At 41.3% G+C, this 19,868-nt stretch overlaps 1 protein-coding gene across 2 annotated transcripts in view; it reads left to right on the top strand.

The window, feature by feature from the left end:
- The window catches only part of snx14 (sorting nexin 14), a 217,900-nt gene that overhangs the window by 121,315 nt on the left and 76,717 nt on the right, over positions 1-19,868 (top strand). For both annotated transcript variants that reach the window (XM_039748070.1, XM_039748069.1), the window contains 2 exons: positions 1,895-2,027; positions 15,206-15,386. In XM_039748070.1, the coding sequence (XP_039604004.1) occupies positions 1,895-2,027; positions 15,206-15,386 (314 nt within the window). The remainder of the gene's footprint in view (positions 1-1,894; positions 2,028-15,205; positions 15,387-19,868) is intronic.

The raw sequence follows: 19,868 nt of genomic DNA, 5'->3' as shown, positions 1-19,868 counted from the left end.
CACCATGAAACCAGGGTCATCATCTGCATCTGTTTTCCCTCATGTCCAGTCAATTCTAACACTCCCATCTGGCATTTTTCCTTCTCTCCCTGCTACTTTAAAGTAAGTCAGGGTCCTTTACAAACCATGTGCCTGTTTTAGTCCTGCATGTTACTTTGTAATAGGCCCCCACATAATTCTGTGTGTTTTTGTGTTTGCTTAAGCATGTTCCACTGTTTTCAACTAACATTTTATAAAGCTGTTTATTTTGTATGCATTTGTGTTACACGTTTTAGAGCAGTGTGCTGACTTTGTTTAATTGTAAATTATTATCTTATTATGAGTTGCACCATTAAAAATAATAATTTAGAAAATGTTTACGTAAATTATATTTATTTAACACAATTATGTCCCATTTAGGTTGCACATAACATTTTGTTTATATAGAGAGGAAATTGTTTCTAATTACTAACAGTTTAAAATAATGCAGTTCTCAATTTATTTTCAGTATTATTCATATTGTGAAATATTAAGAATGACCATTTTTAAAATGTAAAACATGTGATTAGTATTAAATAAGTGGGAAGAGGTGATGCAGGGCAGGATCATACTGTACCCAGGTCTACTAGAGAATGTTTTTAGGCATTTTTCACTGTGCATAAGGCCTTTGAGCGTTTCTGTGTTTTTTTTAAATACTACTAGTGCTGAATGTAATCCTGTACTTTGAATTGTTTTACATGTTTGTTTTATAAATAAAGGTATTTTTTAGGTTTAAAAGCACATTCTCTTCTACTAAATAATGAAATATTATATAGTTTTATATAACATTAATGTTTGGTTAAGTATATCTTTTCAGAAGCCATTTATTTTAGCAGACAACCTTGAAGACTTTAAGTCACAAGTCCTTATCAGAGACTTACTAAGCTTCCCTGACTAAATCAATTAACTTTTCAATTCATCCTGTTGTAAATCAACATAAACTGATATACTGTTGTGTTTCATAATTTGTTGTATTCAGATTTTCCAGTTATTTCTTTAGTTTACTCAACTGAATAAATCCTTCAGAGTCTTGTATTTTTTGAAATATATCAAGCCAGAGCTGTTTTCTTTAATAGGAAATAACTGCATTGATAAGATTGTGCTGTCGAAATCCTCTGATATCTGTCATTCCTTACTCTTTGAAAAACATAAGCAATATTTGTTATATTTTTTACATATTACTTTTGAAATGGATAGGTTTTTTTTTTGGCTGCTACTTTCTATTTAGGTTATAAATTCTTAATTTGTGCTGCTCAGGTTGCTTTCTTAAATAATATAAATTAAATTAAATAACACAGAAGGTAAACAAATTATGTTTAGTAGGGAAAGATATAAGGATAATAGTTTCTATAAGAAGAATTCGAGAATAGAACTTATTTTTCTGATGTTCATTTGAATATGTCAGATTTATTCATTGTCAAAGTAGTTTTTTTTAAATACAAGCAGTATTTTATACAGAAAAGAATATACACTAAAAATTGATATTTAAAGAGTAATGGATAACAGTACCTCGGTTTTCTTGTTTTATAAATATTTCAGAACCAAGATATTTTTGGGCACAGTTAATATTGCAAACATGGTTTACACTTTATGAGAAACTCAAATAATATAACTAGCACAAAAAAGCTAAATTATACAGTTTTCAACCATTTATTATGGCCAATATTTACTTTTTCTAAATGCATGGAATTGAATTTGCATTGAATCAACATCAGGTAAGTCTCACCTACCAGCCCCGTACTTATATTTATTTTTTTAAATACTTAAAAAGTAATACATCTTTCATTACTAACATCTTTGCTTTGAATGTCCCATTTAAAAATAGTAGCATGTTCAGTAATTATTTTGTGTGTATTTTTTTTGGGAATCATTTTAGGAGTACTACTAAACGTGGAGAATCTTTTGGCATAAGCAGAATTGGTAATAAAATTAAGGGTGTCTTTAAAAGTACAACTCTAGAAGGAGCCATGCTTCCATCCTATGGTCTATCAGAAGGGGATGATGACTTGGTAAGTTTGATATAAATGACAGGATGGTTATCGTGTGTGTTTTTTTTAACATACATATATTTGACAACTGTGTTTTTTTAACATGTCTGAATTGTCCATTATCTTTCAGAAATACAGTAAAAATCCAGTTCACTCTATTCATTCCATCCCATAATGCAACAAAAATGAAATATGTAACGTTAGTTTTATTCTTAAATGAAAAAGCGGTGATCCAGAAAGAACAGACATTTTATGAATGACTTGTATGAAGTTTTGAAAAAAACCCTATCTGGCACACACTGACTACTGTTGCAATTTTTATTGACATTTGTTGCACCAAGGATCCTCAATGTAGAGATGATCCACTCCTACAAGTACTTGGGGGTCCACATTAGTGACAGGTTGGACTGAGCTCAGAACACAGATGAACTACTGTATATAAGAAAGGGCAGAGCAGGCTCTTTTTTCTTAGGAGAATGTGGGAAGTGACATCCTTCACATCAATCTGATTTAAAGGGCAAGCTTAGTTATGTGATGCACCGTGGACACCCTGAAGGTAGTGTCGTGGGGAAAAACTCATTCTCATCTAAAAGAAAACACTCCGATGTTTTGGATTAGCAATCAGAATAAGACTTTATTCTGCTGTCTCAGTTCAATGCAGTGAGCCCCTTAGTCTGGACTGCCCTCATATTTATTACAATTCCTATCCCTAAACAACCTTGCTTTGTACATTTTTCATTAGTATCTGACTCCTAAGACACTCCCTCATCCTGTTGGTTTGCTTTTTCCACCAATATTTCCTTATGCTCATTATGTATAATTACTTTCTATCCATCTCACGTCAATATTATCTTGACTCGAAGGCCACACTTGCCACCTGGCACATGCAATGACTATCATCTAATCACCGTATCATATTCACTTAATTAGTTTTCACATTCCTAGCCTTGGGCTCATAAATATTAGTGGTTTTCTAGTTATTTAGAAGAATAAAAAGTACAGGAATGAGCCTTTAATAATTAAATCCTAAATGACTTAAAGCTAGCTATTACAACTTGTTTCACTTTAATTTGATTGAGATTACTTTGATACATAGATTTAAATTATCTATAGTAGTAGCAAGGGAGAGAATATAAACAAAACTGCCATTATGAACAATGCTGCACATCCTCTTTCGAACACACTAATACTAAGCGCTTTCAACCAGATAATTGGTCAGTGTGTCAAGAAATGCTACTGGGGCTTCTTTATTCCAACAGTGATATGTCTGCATAATGCCTCACTATGAATGTGACAGCCAAGTCAGAGCTTTTCTTTCTTTTTAATTTTTTTGCTTTATACAGCGGGGGAAAAAAGTATTGTATGTGTCAACATTTTTCTCAGTAAATATATTTCTAATGGGGCTATTTACATTAAATTTTGACCAGATGTCGGTAACAAACCAAGTAATCCACACATACAAAGAAATCAAAACAAATAAGTCCATGAATTGAGTTATGTGTAATAAAGTGGAATGACACAGGGAAAAAATATTGAACATGTAATGGAAAGCTAAGAAACCAGCTGAAATCTGTCAGTATTTAGAAAGTGACCCTTAACAGTTTCAATTAATCAGCTGGGTTAGTCCTAATTGTTGGCCTATAAAAAGGTTTCTCATTATCAAGGTGTACAAAAGAAGCATTTCATGATGGGTAGAGGCAAGGAGCTCTCTCGAGACCTTTGCAACTTTATTGTTGCAAAACATACTGATGTAATTGGTTACAGACTTATTTCTAAACTTCTGAATTTTCCAGTGAGCACCATTGGGGCCATAATGCTGAAGTGGAAAGAAAGTTATTTCACCAAAAAGCGGCCACGACCAGGTGCTCCGTACAAGATTTCTGACAGAGGAGTCAAAAGATTAATCAGAAGAGTTGTCCAAGAGCCAAGGACCACTCGCAGAGAGCTTCAGAAAGACCTGGAATTAGCAGGTACAGTTGTTTCAAAGAAAACAATAAGTAATGCATTCAACCGCTATGGCCTCTATGCACGCTCATTGCGCAAGACTCCACTGCTTAAGAAAAAGCATGTTGAAGCTTGTTTAAAGTTTTCTGCACAACATTTGGATAAGCCAATGAAATACTGGACGAATATAGTCTGGTCAGATGAGACCAAAATTTAACTCTTTGGGTGTCATTGTACACACCCTGTTTGGAGGAGACATGGCACTGCACATCATCAAGGTGTTGTTTCTCAGCATATAATACTGGCAGACTTCATATAATTGAAGGAAGGATGAATAGAGAAATGTACTGGGACATTCTTGATAAGAATCTGCTGTCATCTACCAGGATGTTGAAGATGAAATGAGGGTGGACATTTTAGCAAGACAATGATCCCAAACACACAGCCAAGGAAAGTCTCAATTGGTTTCAGAGAAAGAAAATAAAGTTGCTAGAATGGCCCAATTGAATCCAATTGAAACTCAATGGGAAGAACTGAAGGTCAGAGATCATAGAAGAGGCCCCCGTAACCTTCAAGATTTGAAGACAGTTTGTGTGGAAGAATGAGCCAAAATCACAACTGAGCAATGCATGTGACTAGTTTCTCCATGCAGGAGGCTTACTGAAGCTGTCATTACCAACAAAGGCTTTTCTACTAAGTGTTCAATAAATTTCAGTATGCGTTTTCTATACTTATTCTCTGTGTCATTCCACATTATTACAAATAACTTAATTTATGGACTTATTTGTTTTGATTTCTTTGTGTGTGTGGATTACTTGGGTTGCTACCGACGTCTGGTGAAAATTTCATGTCAATATCCCCATTAAAACAATAACGTTGATGTGTTCAATACTTATTTTCCCCACTGTAGTCATTCCTGTGTGTGTTCAGTCCAAAGTTTGTGTGTGTATATTTATTTATTTATCTGTCTATTTATTTATTTAAAGAGCTTCTTTACAAAATCCCTGGGACAAATAAAGTTCTGTCTGTTTGTCAATTCATAGGTGTTTTTTTTAAAACATGATGTGTAAAAGAGGTTGTTAGTACCTCTCTGAGCTGTGGCTTTCATGTCTTCTTCAATATGCCAGTCTTGTTAGTCATTTGTTTTATATACAGTGGAACCTTGGTTTGCGAGCATAATTCGTTCCAGAAACGTGCTCACAGTTCAAAGCACTCGTATATCAAAGTGAATTTCCCCATAAGAAATAATGGAAACTCAGATGATTCGTTCCACAACCCAAAACTATTCATATAAAAATGATTAATACAAAATATAAAGTAAAAATACATAAAACAAATTAACCTGCACTTTACCTTTAAAAAGAATCATGGCTGGTATGAGTGAGTTTCTAAGCTCTTGTGGGATTCCACCCAACGGTACGACACGCGGAAGAGTGTCCCAAAGCAATCGCAGTCTCCCAGCGCTGTAGCAGTTCGCAATATAAGCATATCCAAAAAGATTGCAGACGCCTGCCGTCAATGGGTGATACAAGGAACATTATAAAGATCCCGCTACAATAAATAACCGCGCCGTTTCCCGTTCTGACGCTGAATAAAGCTGGTGTTGTTAAAGTACTGAGACTCCGCTTTGTGTTTTGGGGCGCAAGACGGGGACTCGCACTTCACAACACACACACACACAGTCACAATGCTGTATTAAACAGTATACGCTCATACGGCTGTTGACTATATAAGTGAGGCACGCAGACTCAGACTGAGAATAGGAGAGAGAGAGACACACACACACACGGCAAGAGAGAGAACAACAATCTGCTCAGTTGTGATCACATGATGCTCAGCAGATAAAGTGTATCCATACTACTCGTATTGCAAGACATCACTCGTTTATCAAGTCAAAATTTATTTAAAAATTTTGCTCGTCTTGCAAAACACTCGTAAACCAAGTTCCTCGCAAACTGAGGTTCCACTGTACTTAAAATAAAAGTAACATACAACATCCTTATGGTTCCTGTTTAGTGAATACTTTGTAATGTAAATGTATACATGCAGGAAATGCAACATGATATCTATTCATGTTTAACTACATCTTGAAATTGAGGATTTTATTATAGAGTGGGACCTTGCCTCTCCGTTAGGTAGAAGGTGCTACTACATATTGGGCATGTTTTCAGCTACAGTTAGAAGTGTTAACTATGGTTTCAAGTCATCTAAAATTAGAACTATTTTTACCTTAATGCTGCCATAGGTTTAATACCTTCCAGTCTTGACAATATATCCAAAACTGAAAGATTTGTTTTTGCCAGAAGCAGAGTTCGGTCTTGAAATTGTAATTATTAAAATATTTTTGTACCATACTTATTATTATAGCAAAAATCGTTCACAAAAAATTCTGAAAATGAATAAAAAAGGCATAGCTTCATCTTATATGATTTATTTTGAATACATTTTTACTTAAAAAATACGTTTGGTATTTTTAAAGTCAAACTTAGTTCTTCATGGTTATTCTGTATAATTATTTGCTACATGTCATTGCATTTTAAAGTGAAGTATATATTGTAAATTTACAAAAATAACTAGCCTGCTGTTTTTTCCTTCATAATGGAGGTAATGTGTACCAGGGTCCCAACATGAAAAAAGCTTTCACCCCTATCGAGTACATCAATTTCTCAAGCCAAAAATGTTGTCAGGGATTGATCCATGTCTTGAGACCACACATATATAGCAAAACAGTATATTCATATCATTTTAAATAGGAAAAAAGCAAAAGGCAACATATATTTGTAAGGTTTTGCTATTTTTAAAATGGTCTGCACTTCATTTCTCTGTTTTTCTTCCTTCAAAGCAACTGTCACACACGTGCGCATGGGAGGCAGCTAAAGGGCTTGAGTAAGGACAGTTCCGAGACATACCGGGATGTGGCAGAGTGCACTGACTCTTTTTCCCCCTTGCCTGCAGACCATTCACGGGAGATTCCACCTGGTCCTCTTGACGTCACTTCCGGGACCGAGCCAATGGAAGGAGACCTTGCCGGCTCTGGCCCCTGTGATGTCACGTCCGGGCTCGCACCAATGACAGAAGACCTCTATGAGCCCGACTCCTTTGACTTCACTTCCTGTGTTCCCCTTTAAAAGCCTCCACCTTTTCCCTATTCCCTCAGTTCTGTATTGGACTCGGTTTTGAGCACAGCAGTGCTATCATTTAAAAGACGATTTGCAGCCAGGATACCAAATTATATGGGTGGCTGCCCCAAACCTTGCTATGTCTCATTGTGAGTTTTGTGACACTTGCGTAGTCGGCAGGATGGAGAAGTCTCGGAGGAGAACGGGGCAGGACCTACAATATACCCAAGTGGGAGCGTACGGGGGCCGAGTTTTCAGGTGGGGAAGGTGTCCCGTGGTTCGGCAAGACCCGGTATGGACTCCGCTCTCGGCACGCTTAACCAGACAATCTAGAGAGGCCAGGGAGTGTGTGGGATGGGCTCACAGAGGTGGGCTGCTTCGGAGGGGGGAGACAAAAGAGGCTTACTGTATATCTTCCAATAGTAGCCCCGGCGTTTATTCAAAAAATTATTCGGACGGCCCAGAGTTTAAAAGAGACCGGCGGTTGTTGGAGACCTGCTATTATTTGCCTCACAGACGGAATGGTGATGGGTAAACGGGGTTCATTTGGCAGTAAAATACGGTATGGTACCGTATTTACTGTCACAAAATGTAGGCAACAACACTGGATGAACATTTCAGGATTTAATGAAATTATCAGTACAGCAGTATGGTCTTATTAAAGCAGTATACGGTATTACTGTAAGCATGAAAAACAGGTACGGTAGACGTCAACTTTCTTGGCAATGATGCCACCAGCACTGACCTGCACCAGTCCGAATTTCGCACGAAAGCGCTCATCAGCCCGACAAGTCCCCTGCGGAACATAAGGAAATGCAATAAGCTCCGAACTCACGCATATACGTATACATTACGACATGAGACTGGATAAGATACAATAAAGTACAGTACTTACCATCTACTCGTCTGAATAGGTAATGATTGCTTTGTTATTTGTGAGTTCTTCATCTTCCTCTTCTTGTGATGGCAATACAGGTACTCCCATTGCTTGTTGTCGCGCAGTAATCAGTTTTGCACTCCCAGCATGGCATGGCTGGCCCTCCTTAAAGCAGTGGATAAGATGGTCCTCAGATCCATCGCATGCATTGATGATTCCACAATCCTTGAAGGATTTTCTTATCATTTCTGGGGTGATTTCTTGCCAAGCTGATATTATCCACGTTACTAACAAACGCTGTGCCGGCGCTTTCAAATTTCCGCCAGCTGTAAACCCCTTATCTTCTTCCCCTGCCATTTAATTATCATACAACTCTCGAAGCTTGTCTTTGAGGGGCTTGTTCCAAACAACACCAGCAGGTTGGACGTACTTGGTGCAACCACCAGGGATAACTGCCGTTGACATTTTATATTTCTTCAACTCTTGTTTCGATTCCTCACTGATGTGACAGCGGTAAGCGTCCCAGACAAGAAGTCTCTTTCGGAAACAGAAAACACTGCAAACTTTCTGCAACCACATTATTGTTAATTCCTGATTCATCCATCCGTTTGTTGAGGTCGCTACCACAGCTTCTTGGACATCATGTAGTCTTGCCACTTCTCGCCCGAAATACAATAAACGGCTTCAATTTTGTGCCATCTGCTTTTGCTGCCAATGTGACAGTGAAATGAGATTTCTCGTTACCAGAAGTTTTTAATGTAACACTCCTATTGCCAGTTGATTCGACTGTTGTAGAACCGGGCATGTCGAACCAAGCAGATGTCTCGTCCATTCCAATGATTTCGCCATCCTCAACTCCATCTGCAGTTCGCTGATTGGCAACCCACATCACAAAAGAGACAAGCTTGTCAATAACTTGTTCTGGATCCTTCTGCGCCAGCGATGTCTTCTGACGGAGCGATAAATGATGGCGTTTCATAAATTTGTCAAGCCAGCCAGCACTGGCTACGAATGTTTCTTTTCCTTTTGAAGCATCATCAATCTCCGTATCAAAAATCCTCTTTGCTTTCGTGCGGTCCATTTTCCTGGAGACACGTGCACCTTTCAGTCTTTGTTTAATAATCCACGTTAACACCAGTTCATCTAATTCTTCACTCACTTTCTTAGCTCCTTCACCAGGCAATCGTTTACTTCTGGCACCTTTTTCTGCCGCCGTTTTCTCAATATCAGTCATCTGTTTGTGCCATTCTCGGATACGTTTTGGATCCACCCCAAAATGTCGTGCAGCTTCTTCGCCTGAATGTTCTTTTGCATATGTTACCACACAGTTTGAATGCTAAATCAAATGACCGTTTCCTTCCCATCGCTCACACTATAAACACGGGCCACAAGAACACAGTGACACGAACATACACCCGCACGACCCTTCCGAAGGCAAAAGTGTCAGTGGAGGTAAAGGTTAACAGGTCACCGAGGAAGAGGGTGCAGAGTTTTTCATGTGATCATGTACTGTCTGTCTGGCCACAATACAGCCCCTTCTTCCCTGGTCAAAGGAGAGGATTAATGTGTCGAAGATGGCATTTTCATGTTCTTCCCGCCACCTCTGCCCTCCCTGTGGGGTTATGATTGACGTGGAGACGAAAGGGCAAAATGTACACAAAGAAGTTTCTTTTTGACTTTCCCCCCCTCCTCGATAGTATCCGACGACAAAACATTATTGACACGAAAAGGTACTTACTGTATGATTCACTGCAGGAGGGCGGTAGCCAGGTGGTACGAAAAGAGGATTAGCATACGAAAAAGGCGGTGGGTCATTGGAGATTGGCGTTTACTATAGACCGGCGCTTAAAGGAGACCGGCTACTATTAGAGACCGGCGTCTATTTGTCGCGCCATCTTTTCAAACCCGGCGTTTATTGGAAACGAGCGTCAATAAGAAGCCGGCCAGTACTAGAAGATATATACGGTACTATGCTGTTTTGGAGGAGAGTGCCCGCCTCCCTGTGAAACCAGAGCCCCAAGTACCACCTAGGGGTGCCCCAGACTGGCAGGTGGAAAAAGTAAAAAAGTGAAGGTTGGACCCAGAGCGGCCGACCTTCAAACAAGCCTGGTCCTTCTGGCCAATGGTAGGGCAGTGGCTGCGGCCATTTTGAGAACAAGCCCTACCACATAATAGAGCAGTTAGCTTGCTATCTATTCCTGAAAGCGCTTCCCCATGGCTCCACCCAGCCGGTCTGGGGCAAGCAGTTTAAGAACATGGCAGAACTCATAGAGCTTCTGGAGACACAAAGGGAGGCCTCACACTCTGGGGGAGCAGAACTGTCCCTTTGTCAAACTCAGCTGGAGTACGTCCCAAGTACAACCCGGAGTTTGTATCGGCGTCCCCGGAGCCGTGGCCGCACAAACCACTTGCAGGCAAGGAGGATTGCAGGTGGAGGACGAGGAGGGGTTGGTGTGCTCTGGCTAATCCATTGGCGGTCCCACATACTGGCATGGTGATCGTCAACAGACACAAGACCACAGCCTTATTTGATTCCAGTAGCAACATTACCATTATTGCCTGCCGGTTTGTGCTGCCGCAACAGTGGTTAATGATTAAAACCAGTATAACCTGTGTCCACGGAGACATCTGTTGGTACAGCTCCACTGCTTGTGTCATCAGTTACGGGGGATCGGTACAAAAACTAACCGTGGCCGTCCATCTGAATCCCGCACACCTGCTGATACTAGGGCGGGACTGGTCTAATATTAAAAGCGGCGAGACACATACCACTCCTGGGGTTAACTTGGGCCTAGTTATGGACGGGGATGAGCCATCTCAAGCTGCCTCCACGCCGTGTAATCAGCCGGTGGAGAGAGACGAAGCGGCAGCCCTGAGTGACATGGCAACTCCCGGACCGACACGTCATCCACCGGTGCCGCGGCAGAATGGGAGGCAGCCACAACCCTTGAGGTCGACGCCGACCCTCTCTCCCTCTTGCGGTTTCAATTTAGAGAGACACCGGCTTCATTTAAAAGGGAGCAGTGGAATGACGATTCCCTGAAGTTTGCAAAAAAATGCAGTGGTCCTAGTCAACGGCCAGCGCACTAACCAGCCAATGCCACAGGGTCCTGACTTTGTGTTGGAAAATGACCTTTACTGTCAGGTAGCAGTGCATGATGGGCAAGAGAGACGGTTACTGTTGATTCCACGGATCTTTCGGCGGCAGGTCTCTGAGTAAGCACACGCCCACCTCCTAGGAGGCCATTTGGGCACCGAGAAAACCCTGGAGCGGATCAAGCTCCACTTCTACTGGCCGGGTATCAATGAGAAGGTTCATCGCTTTTGCACTTCTTGCCCGGAGTGTCAACTGCGACAAATTCCTAGGAGGGATCGTGCTCCACTCATTCCTATTCCCCTGATTGATGTTCCCTTCCACAGAATTGGGTCGATTTAGTTGGACCCCTAGAGCCCTCAGCCCGAGGACACAAGTACATTTTAGTTCTTGTGGATTACGCTACCAAATACCCTGAAGCTGTTCCGTTGCACTCAGCTACTTCCAAAGCCATCACACGGGAATTACTAGGGGTCTTTTCACGTGTGGGCATCCCCAAAGAAGTCTTGACAAACCAGGGGACACCCTTTACCTTGGAGATGTTCAAGGAGACTGCCAAGTTACTGAAAATAAAGCATTTGAAGACCATGGTATATCACCTTCAAACCGACAGTTTGGTGGAGAGGTTCAACCATACTCTCAAACAAATGCTGCGTAACGTGGTCAGCGAGGATGGAAGGAACTGGGATCAGCTCCTCCCCCTCGTCCTTTTTGACTATCGGGAAGTCCTTCAGGCATCCACGGGGTTCTCCCCTTTTGAATTACTGTATGGGCGACAACCCCGGGGCATATTGGACATCCTAAAAGAAGGATGGTAAGAAGAGGCTCTTCCCTCTACAAATATATTAGAATATATCACGCAGTTACGCGATAGATTTGGTAAGGTTCGGCCTCTCCTTAAAAAGCACATGGAAAAAGCTCAGGCAGCACAGGTCCGTTATACGACCATAGCACATCTCTCTAGGAGTTTCGCCCGGGAGATTGAGTCATGGTCCTAGTACCTACCTCCCACTCTAAGTTACTTGCCCATTGGCAAGGTCCCTACGAAGTTAAGGATAGGAAAGGGCTCAACTATCTGGTGAGTCAACCTAATCGTTGGCCAAGGGAGCGGGTTTATCATGTAAACCTGCTGAAACCGTGGAAGGACAGGGATCCCGAACCCTCCTCCGGTCAGCCCCGCTCACTCTTTGCTCACCCGGCTAGCCTTAACTTTGGTGCGGATTTAAGTCCCAGACAATGATGGGAGCTCGAAGCAGTTATCCTGTCTGTCCTGGAGGTAGTGAATTAAAGTCCCGGACGGACCTCTCTGGTTGAGCATGACATTGTGACAGATCCCGGGTTATAGTCCAAGAACGTCCGTATCGGCTTCCTAAGGCAAAAAGGGCTGAAGTGGAGCTTGAGATGAAACACATGCTGGAACTACGTGTAATCGAGGAAAGTCATAGTCCCTGGTCCAGCCCTATTGTGTTAGTCGCTAAGCCTGACGGGAGATGGAGGTTTTGCAATGACTTCTGTCGGCTTAATCAAGTCTCCCAATTCGATGCTTATCCAATGCCATGAGTGGACGACCTCCTCGAGAGGCTTGGACAGGCTCAATATTTGAGCACACTGGACATGACAAAGGGGTACTGGCAGGTTCCTTTAACGGACTCCGCGAAGGTTAAGACCACGTTTAGCACCCCTAGTGGACACTGGCAGTATCATGTCCTTCCATTTTGGTTACACGGGGCTCCAGCTACCTTCCAGCGTCTGGTGGACAAAATGCTCAGGCCTCATAACTCGTACAGTGCTGCGTACCTGGATGACATGGTCATCTGTTCCAGCGCATACAGCAGGTAAAAGCGGTATTGCGGACATTTGGTAAGGCCGGACTTCGTATCAACCCCAAGAAATGTTTCTTCGGATTGAGCGAAGCCAAGTATTTAGGCTACCTGGTGGGTCGGGGTACTGTGAAACCACAGTGCTCCAAAGTAGATGCTATTTGGAAATGGCCCCCTCCGCGAACCAAGCGGCAGGTCCAAGCCTTTCTCAGGTTAGCGGGATACTACCGCCTGTTTGTGCCCCAGTTCTCAGAGAGAGCGGCGCCCTTGACTGATTTGACAAAAAAGAGAGCCCCGAACATTGTGGAATGGACTGAAAAGACAGGTGCTGCATTTAGTGACTTGAAACAGGCCCTTACGTCCGCACCTATTTTGAAAGCTCCTAACATTTCCTTACATATTATCCTCCAGACGGACAATTCGGACGCAGGCCTGGGGGCAATGTTGAGCCAAAACGTCAATGGTGCGGATCATCCCATTATGTTCCTGAGCCAGAAGCTGTTGGACCGGGAGACCAGGTATGCGGCGGTGGAGAGAGAGTCTTTGGCAGTTAAATGGGTGATTACTCAGCTGAGGTACTACCTGCTGGGCTGGGAATTCACCCTTGTCACGGACCATGCTCCTTTACAGTGGATGGCCCTGCACAAGGAGTCAAATCCGCAGGTCACCATGTGGTTTCTTCATCTCCAGCCATACAAGTTTCACTTGTTCATCGTTGGGGCACTCTTCACGCCAACGCTGATGCCCTCTCTCGGGTTCACAACCACTTGGTCAGGGTCACCTGACCCAAAGGGTCTGGGGTGGGGGGGGGCCTTGTCACACACGTGCGTGGGAGGCAGCAAAAGGGCTTGAGTAAGGACTGTTCCAAGACATACCGGGATGTGGCAGAGTGCACTGACTCTTTTTCTCCCTTGCCTGCAGACCATTCACGGGAGATTCCACCTGGTCCTCTTGACGTCACTTCCGGAACCGAGCCAATGGAAGGAGACCTTGCTGGCTCCGGCCCCTGTGATGTCACGTCCGGGCTCGCACCAATGACAGAAGACCTCTATGAGCCCGACCCCTTTGACTTCACTTCCTGTGTTCCCCTTTAAAAGCCTCCACCTTTTCCCTATTCCCTCAGTTCTGTATTGGACTCGGTTTTGAGCACAGCAGTGCTATTATTTAAAAGACGATTTGCAGCCAGGATACCAAATTATATGGGTGGCTGCCCCAAACCTTGCTATGTCTCATTGTGAGTTTTGTGACACAACCTTTCAGGTTTCAAGGATTGGATTCACCTTGGAAAGTCCTCGCCAAGCCTTTATATTGAATAATTATGCTCAGATATCAATTGCTGACTCGGTTCTGTAAAAAAGTCACAGTTATGATTGTTTATATTATTTCACAAAGATATTGGCCACTTGCACTAAAATGATAATGCACACATGTGCCTCAGTGTCTAGCAAAAGAAAGACTGCAATCAAAATACAAGAACTGAACAGACATTTTAGGTATAAATTTAATTTTAATCAGGTTCATGCTTTGTACAAATGTTTTAGCACAGGCAGATTGGTAGTGCAGAGATGTTGTTCCTGCCTCACAGTGCCATGGTCTACATGAAACTTGCATGGTCTCTTTTTGTGTTTTCTGATTTATTGGTATCAGTGAGTGTCATTGATTGAGTTTACTCACTGAAAAATGTCCTGGGTTCTTTTGTTGCCATATCCTAAGCAAGAGTGATTCCTCATAAATTAAAAACTGATAACTGGTTTGTGGTAATCCAGACAGTTTCATTGTGGTTGGGCTCTATTGCATTCTTCCTTGTTCATTTTCTGAATATTTTTTTTATTGTACGTGTACATGATACACCACAGAAAGTGTGATGTGCAGGTGGCTTGGCACTTTCAAAAATGTATACCATGTAAAATAACAAGACAGAATATACTAGATGAGAAGTAGGCACTCTAGGAAACAATGATCATCTGATTTAAGCGCTCTTCTCTCTGTTGTTACAAGCCACTGCAGAACAAACAATAACTGCTCAAGAAAATAGTACCAAGAGTCTGTAATAAAACTTATAATTTCTGGTTTACTCTGGATGTCGCAAGTATTTCATACGCTTTTTAAATTTATGTATTTAAACACATTGGTACCGGGTACCCATTATCTCCATTGTAAAATGAAAGAGCTGGGCAGTTTATTTTTTAAAATTTACAAAATATACTTCACTTTAGAACGCAATTTCATGTGTCAAATTAATGTGTACAGTTGTGAAGAAATAATTTTGATTTTAAAAATACTCAACTTTCCCTTTAATCCACTGTATTTTAAAGCAGTTATTGTGCAATTTTGCTTTGATGCAGGTTGAAGAAGCAATAATGGTGCTTGAAGATGACTCACCTGTAGAGGCTATAAGCACCCCTAGCACTCCTCGTAACCTTTGTGCTTGGAAGATAACCATTCCATATGTGGACTTTGATGACATCAAGAAAGAAAGAATTCCAGTGTTTTGCATTGATGTAGAGAGAAATGACAGGAAAGCAGGTAAATGCAATATTACATTCTGTTTACTAGTACAAGTAAAGTTTACATGACTTCATTGGATTAAAATATTTGTCTTGGTACAATAGTTGAGCTTTTATGACAAGTGTTATTTTTCTATTACATCCTTATGCTACATTTGCCATTTATCTGAGGCTTTTACAAACTGCAGTTTATAAACATGTGGCATAAATAGATATATATTTTTGTTTCATTTATTTTTTGAAAGACCGTCCAGATGTCATGTGTTATGCTTCTGTCAAGCAATATTAAGTTTTCTTTATTATGCTGTTTCAAGAAGTGTCTGCCTCTTACCATATTTTCTCCTGTTTCTTCAGTCTACTGCACTTTATAAAGGGAATGATTTACAGTATTTCTTCTGTGTATTTTTTAATTCTTTCTACTTTCTTCAGTATCTAAATCGCCAATCAATTATTGTTTACATGGATTTTATGTTTCTCTCATATTTGGATGAATTGGTTAAAAAAATTACTGCATCTACACAGTAGTGGTTAGAGCTGCTTACTCACCAGCTTCAGAAGAGTGGGTTTGAGACCCATCCTGGGAGCTTGCACCTTCTCTCTTTGTCCCCTGTTCATCTTGCATCCTAAACATTTGCATGACCATTTGATGACTTTAGACTTTAGCAAGTGCTCAGTCTTGGACTGGTAGTCCTTGCTTGATTGCTTACTTACTGACGTGTTCCTGATGCTTCCAAAGTTGCCTGTTGTTCCTTTGACACTGTATACGTTCTTTTGCAGTCAGTTACGATTGAAAGAAGCTGCACCTATTTCTATGTTAACTGTATTTCTGTCTTGTGTTTGTGAGGTATGCAATTTAAGTTTTGAGGTTCAAGAAGTTTTTGCAAGGAGAATGTTAACTGAACGTTACTGTAGTGTATTTTTGTCCAGCTGACAGATATAAAAGGAGTTTGTTTATTAATTTAGGCCCTGGTAAGTGTTAACATGTATTAAGATGCATTAAATATATGCATTAAATACAAAAAAGAAGTGGTTCTGCTGCAGTTTAAACTATTTCATAATTTGAATTTACTGTAGAAAAAAACCTTTACTGAGATCATTTGTCGTTTTGAAGAAGCAGTGGAGGGGAAAAGGTGAGCCTGGCACTCATTGATGCAGACTGTCTTTTTCCTAATTCGTTTGTCATTTTCAGAGGCTGAGAACTTCAAAATGAAGCTCAATCTTAAGAGATGGGTCTAACTCCAGCCTGCAGTGTCAATGACGTAGGTCAGGTAGTACCCACAACATCAGTCATAAAATGCCTTTTAAGTCATATAACCCTCCCTCAACCCGAATCTTAACCAGAGTGTAACAGGGCCCTAATCTTAAGCATAGTGTAATGTGATGGACGTTTTGCGACTGATGTCGAAGGCATTACACTGTTGACCTCATAGGTACTTCGGTCTGCAATTACAGTCTGTCGAATCACTAAGAAACAAAAAGAATGTACTGAAATATACAAATGGAAGAAGCTTCCAATAATCTGTTCTGGCACTTGTTTCTTTTCAGTGGCTTCCCCATACTCTTAACATTAGAATCCCTGAAGCCTACAAAAAAAACTTGTAATCCCAGCATACACCTTAAATTCCTCCAAACCTCTCTATCAGCACCTTTTGCTTTTTTAAATGTGTTGATCAGCACAATCAGCAAGCAGCCTGCTGTCCCATCCCCGTGAGCTCAACTCTGGCAAAGTTCTCACAGCTCAAGCAAAGTCTTCTTATCTACATGTGAGGTGCCTGGAGTTGTATAGGATAAATAATACAGTACATCATTTGGAACATATGCATTTCATGTGTGCTCCATGTCTACAACGATCTATGTAATGTAGGATGACAGGAAATGCGAGAAATGCAAGAAATCTTGAACACATACCTAAAACAGAAACTTTTTTCATGTTATAGTACCGTATATCTTCCAATAGTAGCCCCGTCGTTTATTCAAAAAATTATTCGGATGGCCCGGCGTTTAAAAGAGACCGGCGGTTGTTGGAGACCGGCTATTATTAAGCCTGCATGAGACGGAATGGTGATGGGTAAACGGGTTCATTTGGCTGTAAAATACGGTATGGTACCGTATTTACAGTCACAAAATGTAGGCAACAACACCGGATGAACATTTCAGGATTTAATGAAATTATCAGTGCAGCAGTACGGTCTTATTAAAGCAGTATACAGTACGGTACTACCGTAAGCATGAAAAACAGGTACGGTAGACGTCAACTTTCTTGCCAATGATGCCACCAGCACTGGCCTGCACCAGTCCAAATTTCGCACGAAAGCGCTCATCAGCCCGACAATTCCCCTGCGGAACATAAGGAAATGCAATAAGCTCTGAACTCACGCATATACGTATACATTACGACATGAGACTGGATAAGATACAATAAAGTACTGTACTTACCATCTACTCGTTGTCTGAATAGGTAATGATTGCTTCGTTATTTGCAAATTCTTCTTCATCTTCCTCTTCTTGTGATGGCAATACAGGTACTCCCATTGCTTGTTGCCGCGCAGTAATCAGTTTTATCAGGATTAACGTGTCGAAGATGGCATTTTCATGTTCTTCCCGCCACCTCTGCCTGTGGGGTTATGATTGACGTGGAGACGAAAGGGCAAAATGTACACAAAGAAATTTCTTTTTGACTTTCTCGCTTCCTCGATAGCATGCGACGATAAAACATTTTTGACATGAAAAGGTACTTACCGTATGATTCACTGCAGGAGGGTAGTAGCCCAGGTGGTACGAAAAGAGGATTAGCATACGAAAAAGGTGGTGGATCATTGGAGATCGGCGTTTACTACAGACCGGCGCTTAAAGGAGACCAGCTTCTATTTGTCGCTACATCTCTTCAAACCCGGCGTTTATTGGAAACGGGTGTCAATAAGAAGCCGGCCACTACTAGAAGATATACGGTACTAACGAAAACATTTTGACATTAAGTGTATAATGTTTGAAGACTGAAGTCCAAATATCAAATAAACAATTCCACAAAAGGTACACGCATAACAAAACAAATGCACTTTTATTCAAGAATATAACCCAAAGAAACAGAAATTGGGTTATGGTACAACGCTGACACAACCGCTTGAGTGGTGCAGTGGTAAGAACTTCTGACTCATAATCAAGAAGTTGCGTGCTCGATGCTGGCCACTACCCAGAATTAACGTTTTGAGAAGTCAGCTGCTCTTATTGTTACTATTATACAATAAAAACATACATTTCATTTGAGTCTATAACAACCGGTGTAAATTTATGTTACTTGTAAAGGTTAGTATTATTTTTTTTTTTATTCAGTTTTATTCTCTCAGTCACATTCATACTCCTTCCGATCTGACACTGCTGTTTTCAGATAAAGACGTGCTATAACAGAGGTGAACTCAGATGAGGATGAGGGTTCTACATTGAAGAAAGAGAACAGAAGCCCTCCCCGCAGGAAACGCCCACTCACACATAAGAATAACACAGCTGCACCAGGCATGAAGGCAAAAGATGGCTCCGTTTGGATGCAGCAAGAAGTTGGGCGTCATCCTACCAGTCAGTCAGCCTCACATGTGTCCTTCAATGAAACAGCAGGACTTACAGAGCTCACCAGTGTATTGTGCAAAGTTCCGTTTGTGATTATCTTCCATGATGGTCTTTATATGAAAAACATTTATATGTTACTTATATTAAAGGCCACATCAGCCAGTCCTTATTCAACCCACTATATCCTAACACAGGGTCATGGGGGTCTGCTGGAGCCAATCCCAGCCAACACTGGGCACACGGCAGGAACAAATCCTGGGCAGGGCACCAGCCCACCGCAGGACACACACACACACACCAAGCACAATTTAGGATCGCTAATGCACCTAACCTGCATGTCTTTGGACTGTGGGAGGAAACCGGAGGAAACCCACGCAGACACGGGGAGAAGATGCAAACTCCACGCAAGGAGGACCCAGGAAATGAACCCAGGTCTCCTTACTGCGAGGCAGCAGCGCTACCACTGCGCCACCATGCTGCCCTTAAAAGCCACTTCAAATGTTATTTATTTACTTATCTTCCTTCAGCGTAAAGATACAAGTAGACTGCAGAGCTTCCTGTGTTTGATTGACATGAGCATGCTGACAAAGTACATGTGTAATGCCACTCCTTATTTAGGAAAAGATCAATTACATAAAGTGCAATGTAAGTTTACACCTGCAGCTATAGACAGGTCAGTACACGAGTGACTCTCCATGCTACTGTTTAGATCAGACGGTGTATGTGCCCAAAAAAAAGAAGTCTGACTACATTCTCCAGTATGTGGGTGACTCTCCATGATAGATAGATAGATAGATAGATAGATACTTTATTAATCCAAAGGGGAAATTCACATAATCCAGCAGCAGTATACTGATACAAAGAAACAAAATTAAATTAAATAGTAATAAAAATGAAAAGAATTAAAATAAAATTAATGTTCGCATTTACTCCCCCGGGT

Source organism: Polypterus senegalus, chromosome 3 (genome assembly GCF_016835505.1).
Source record: "Polypterus senegalus isolate Bchr_013 chromosome 3, ASM1683550v1, whole genome shotgun sequence".
NCBI lineage: Eukaryota > Metazoa > Chordata > Cladistia > Polypteriformes > Polypteridae > Polypterus > Polypterus senegalus.
This window is presented reverse-complemented; position numbering and strand designations above follow the sequence as displayed.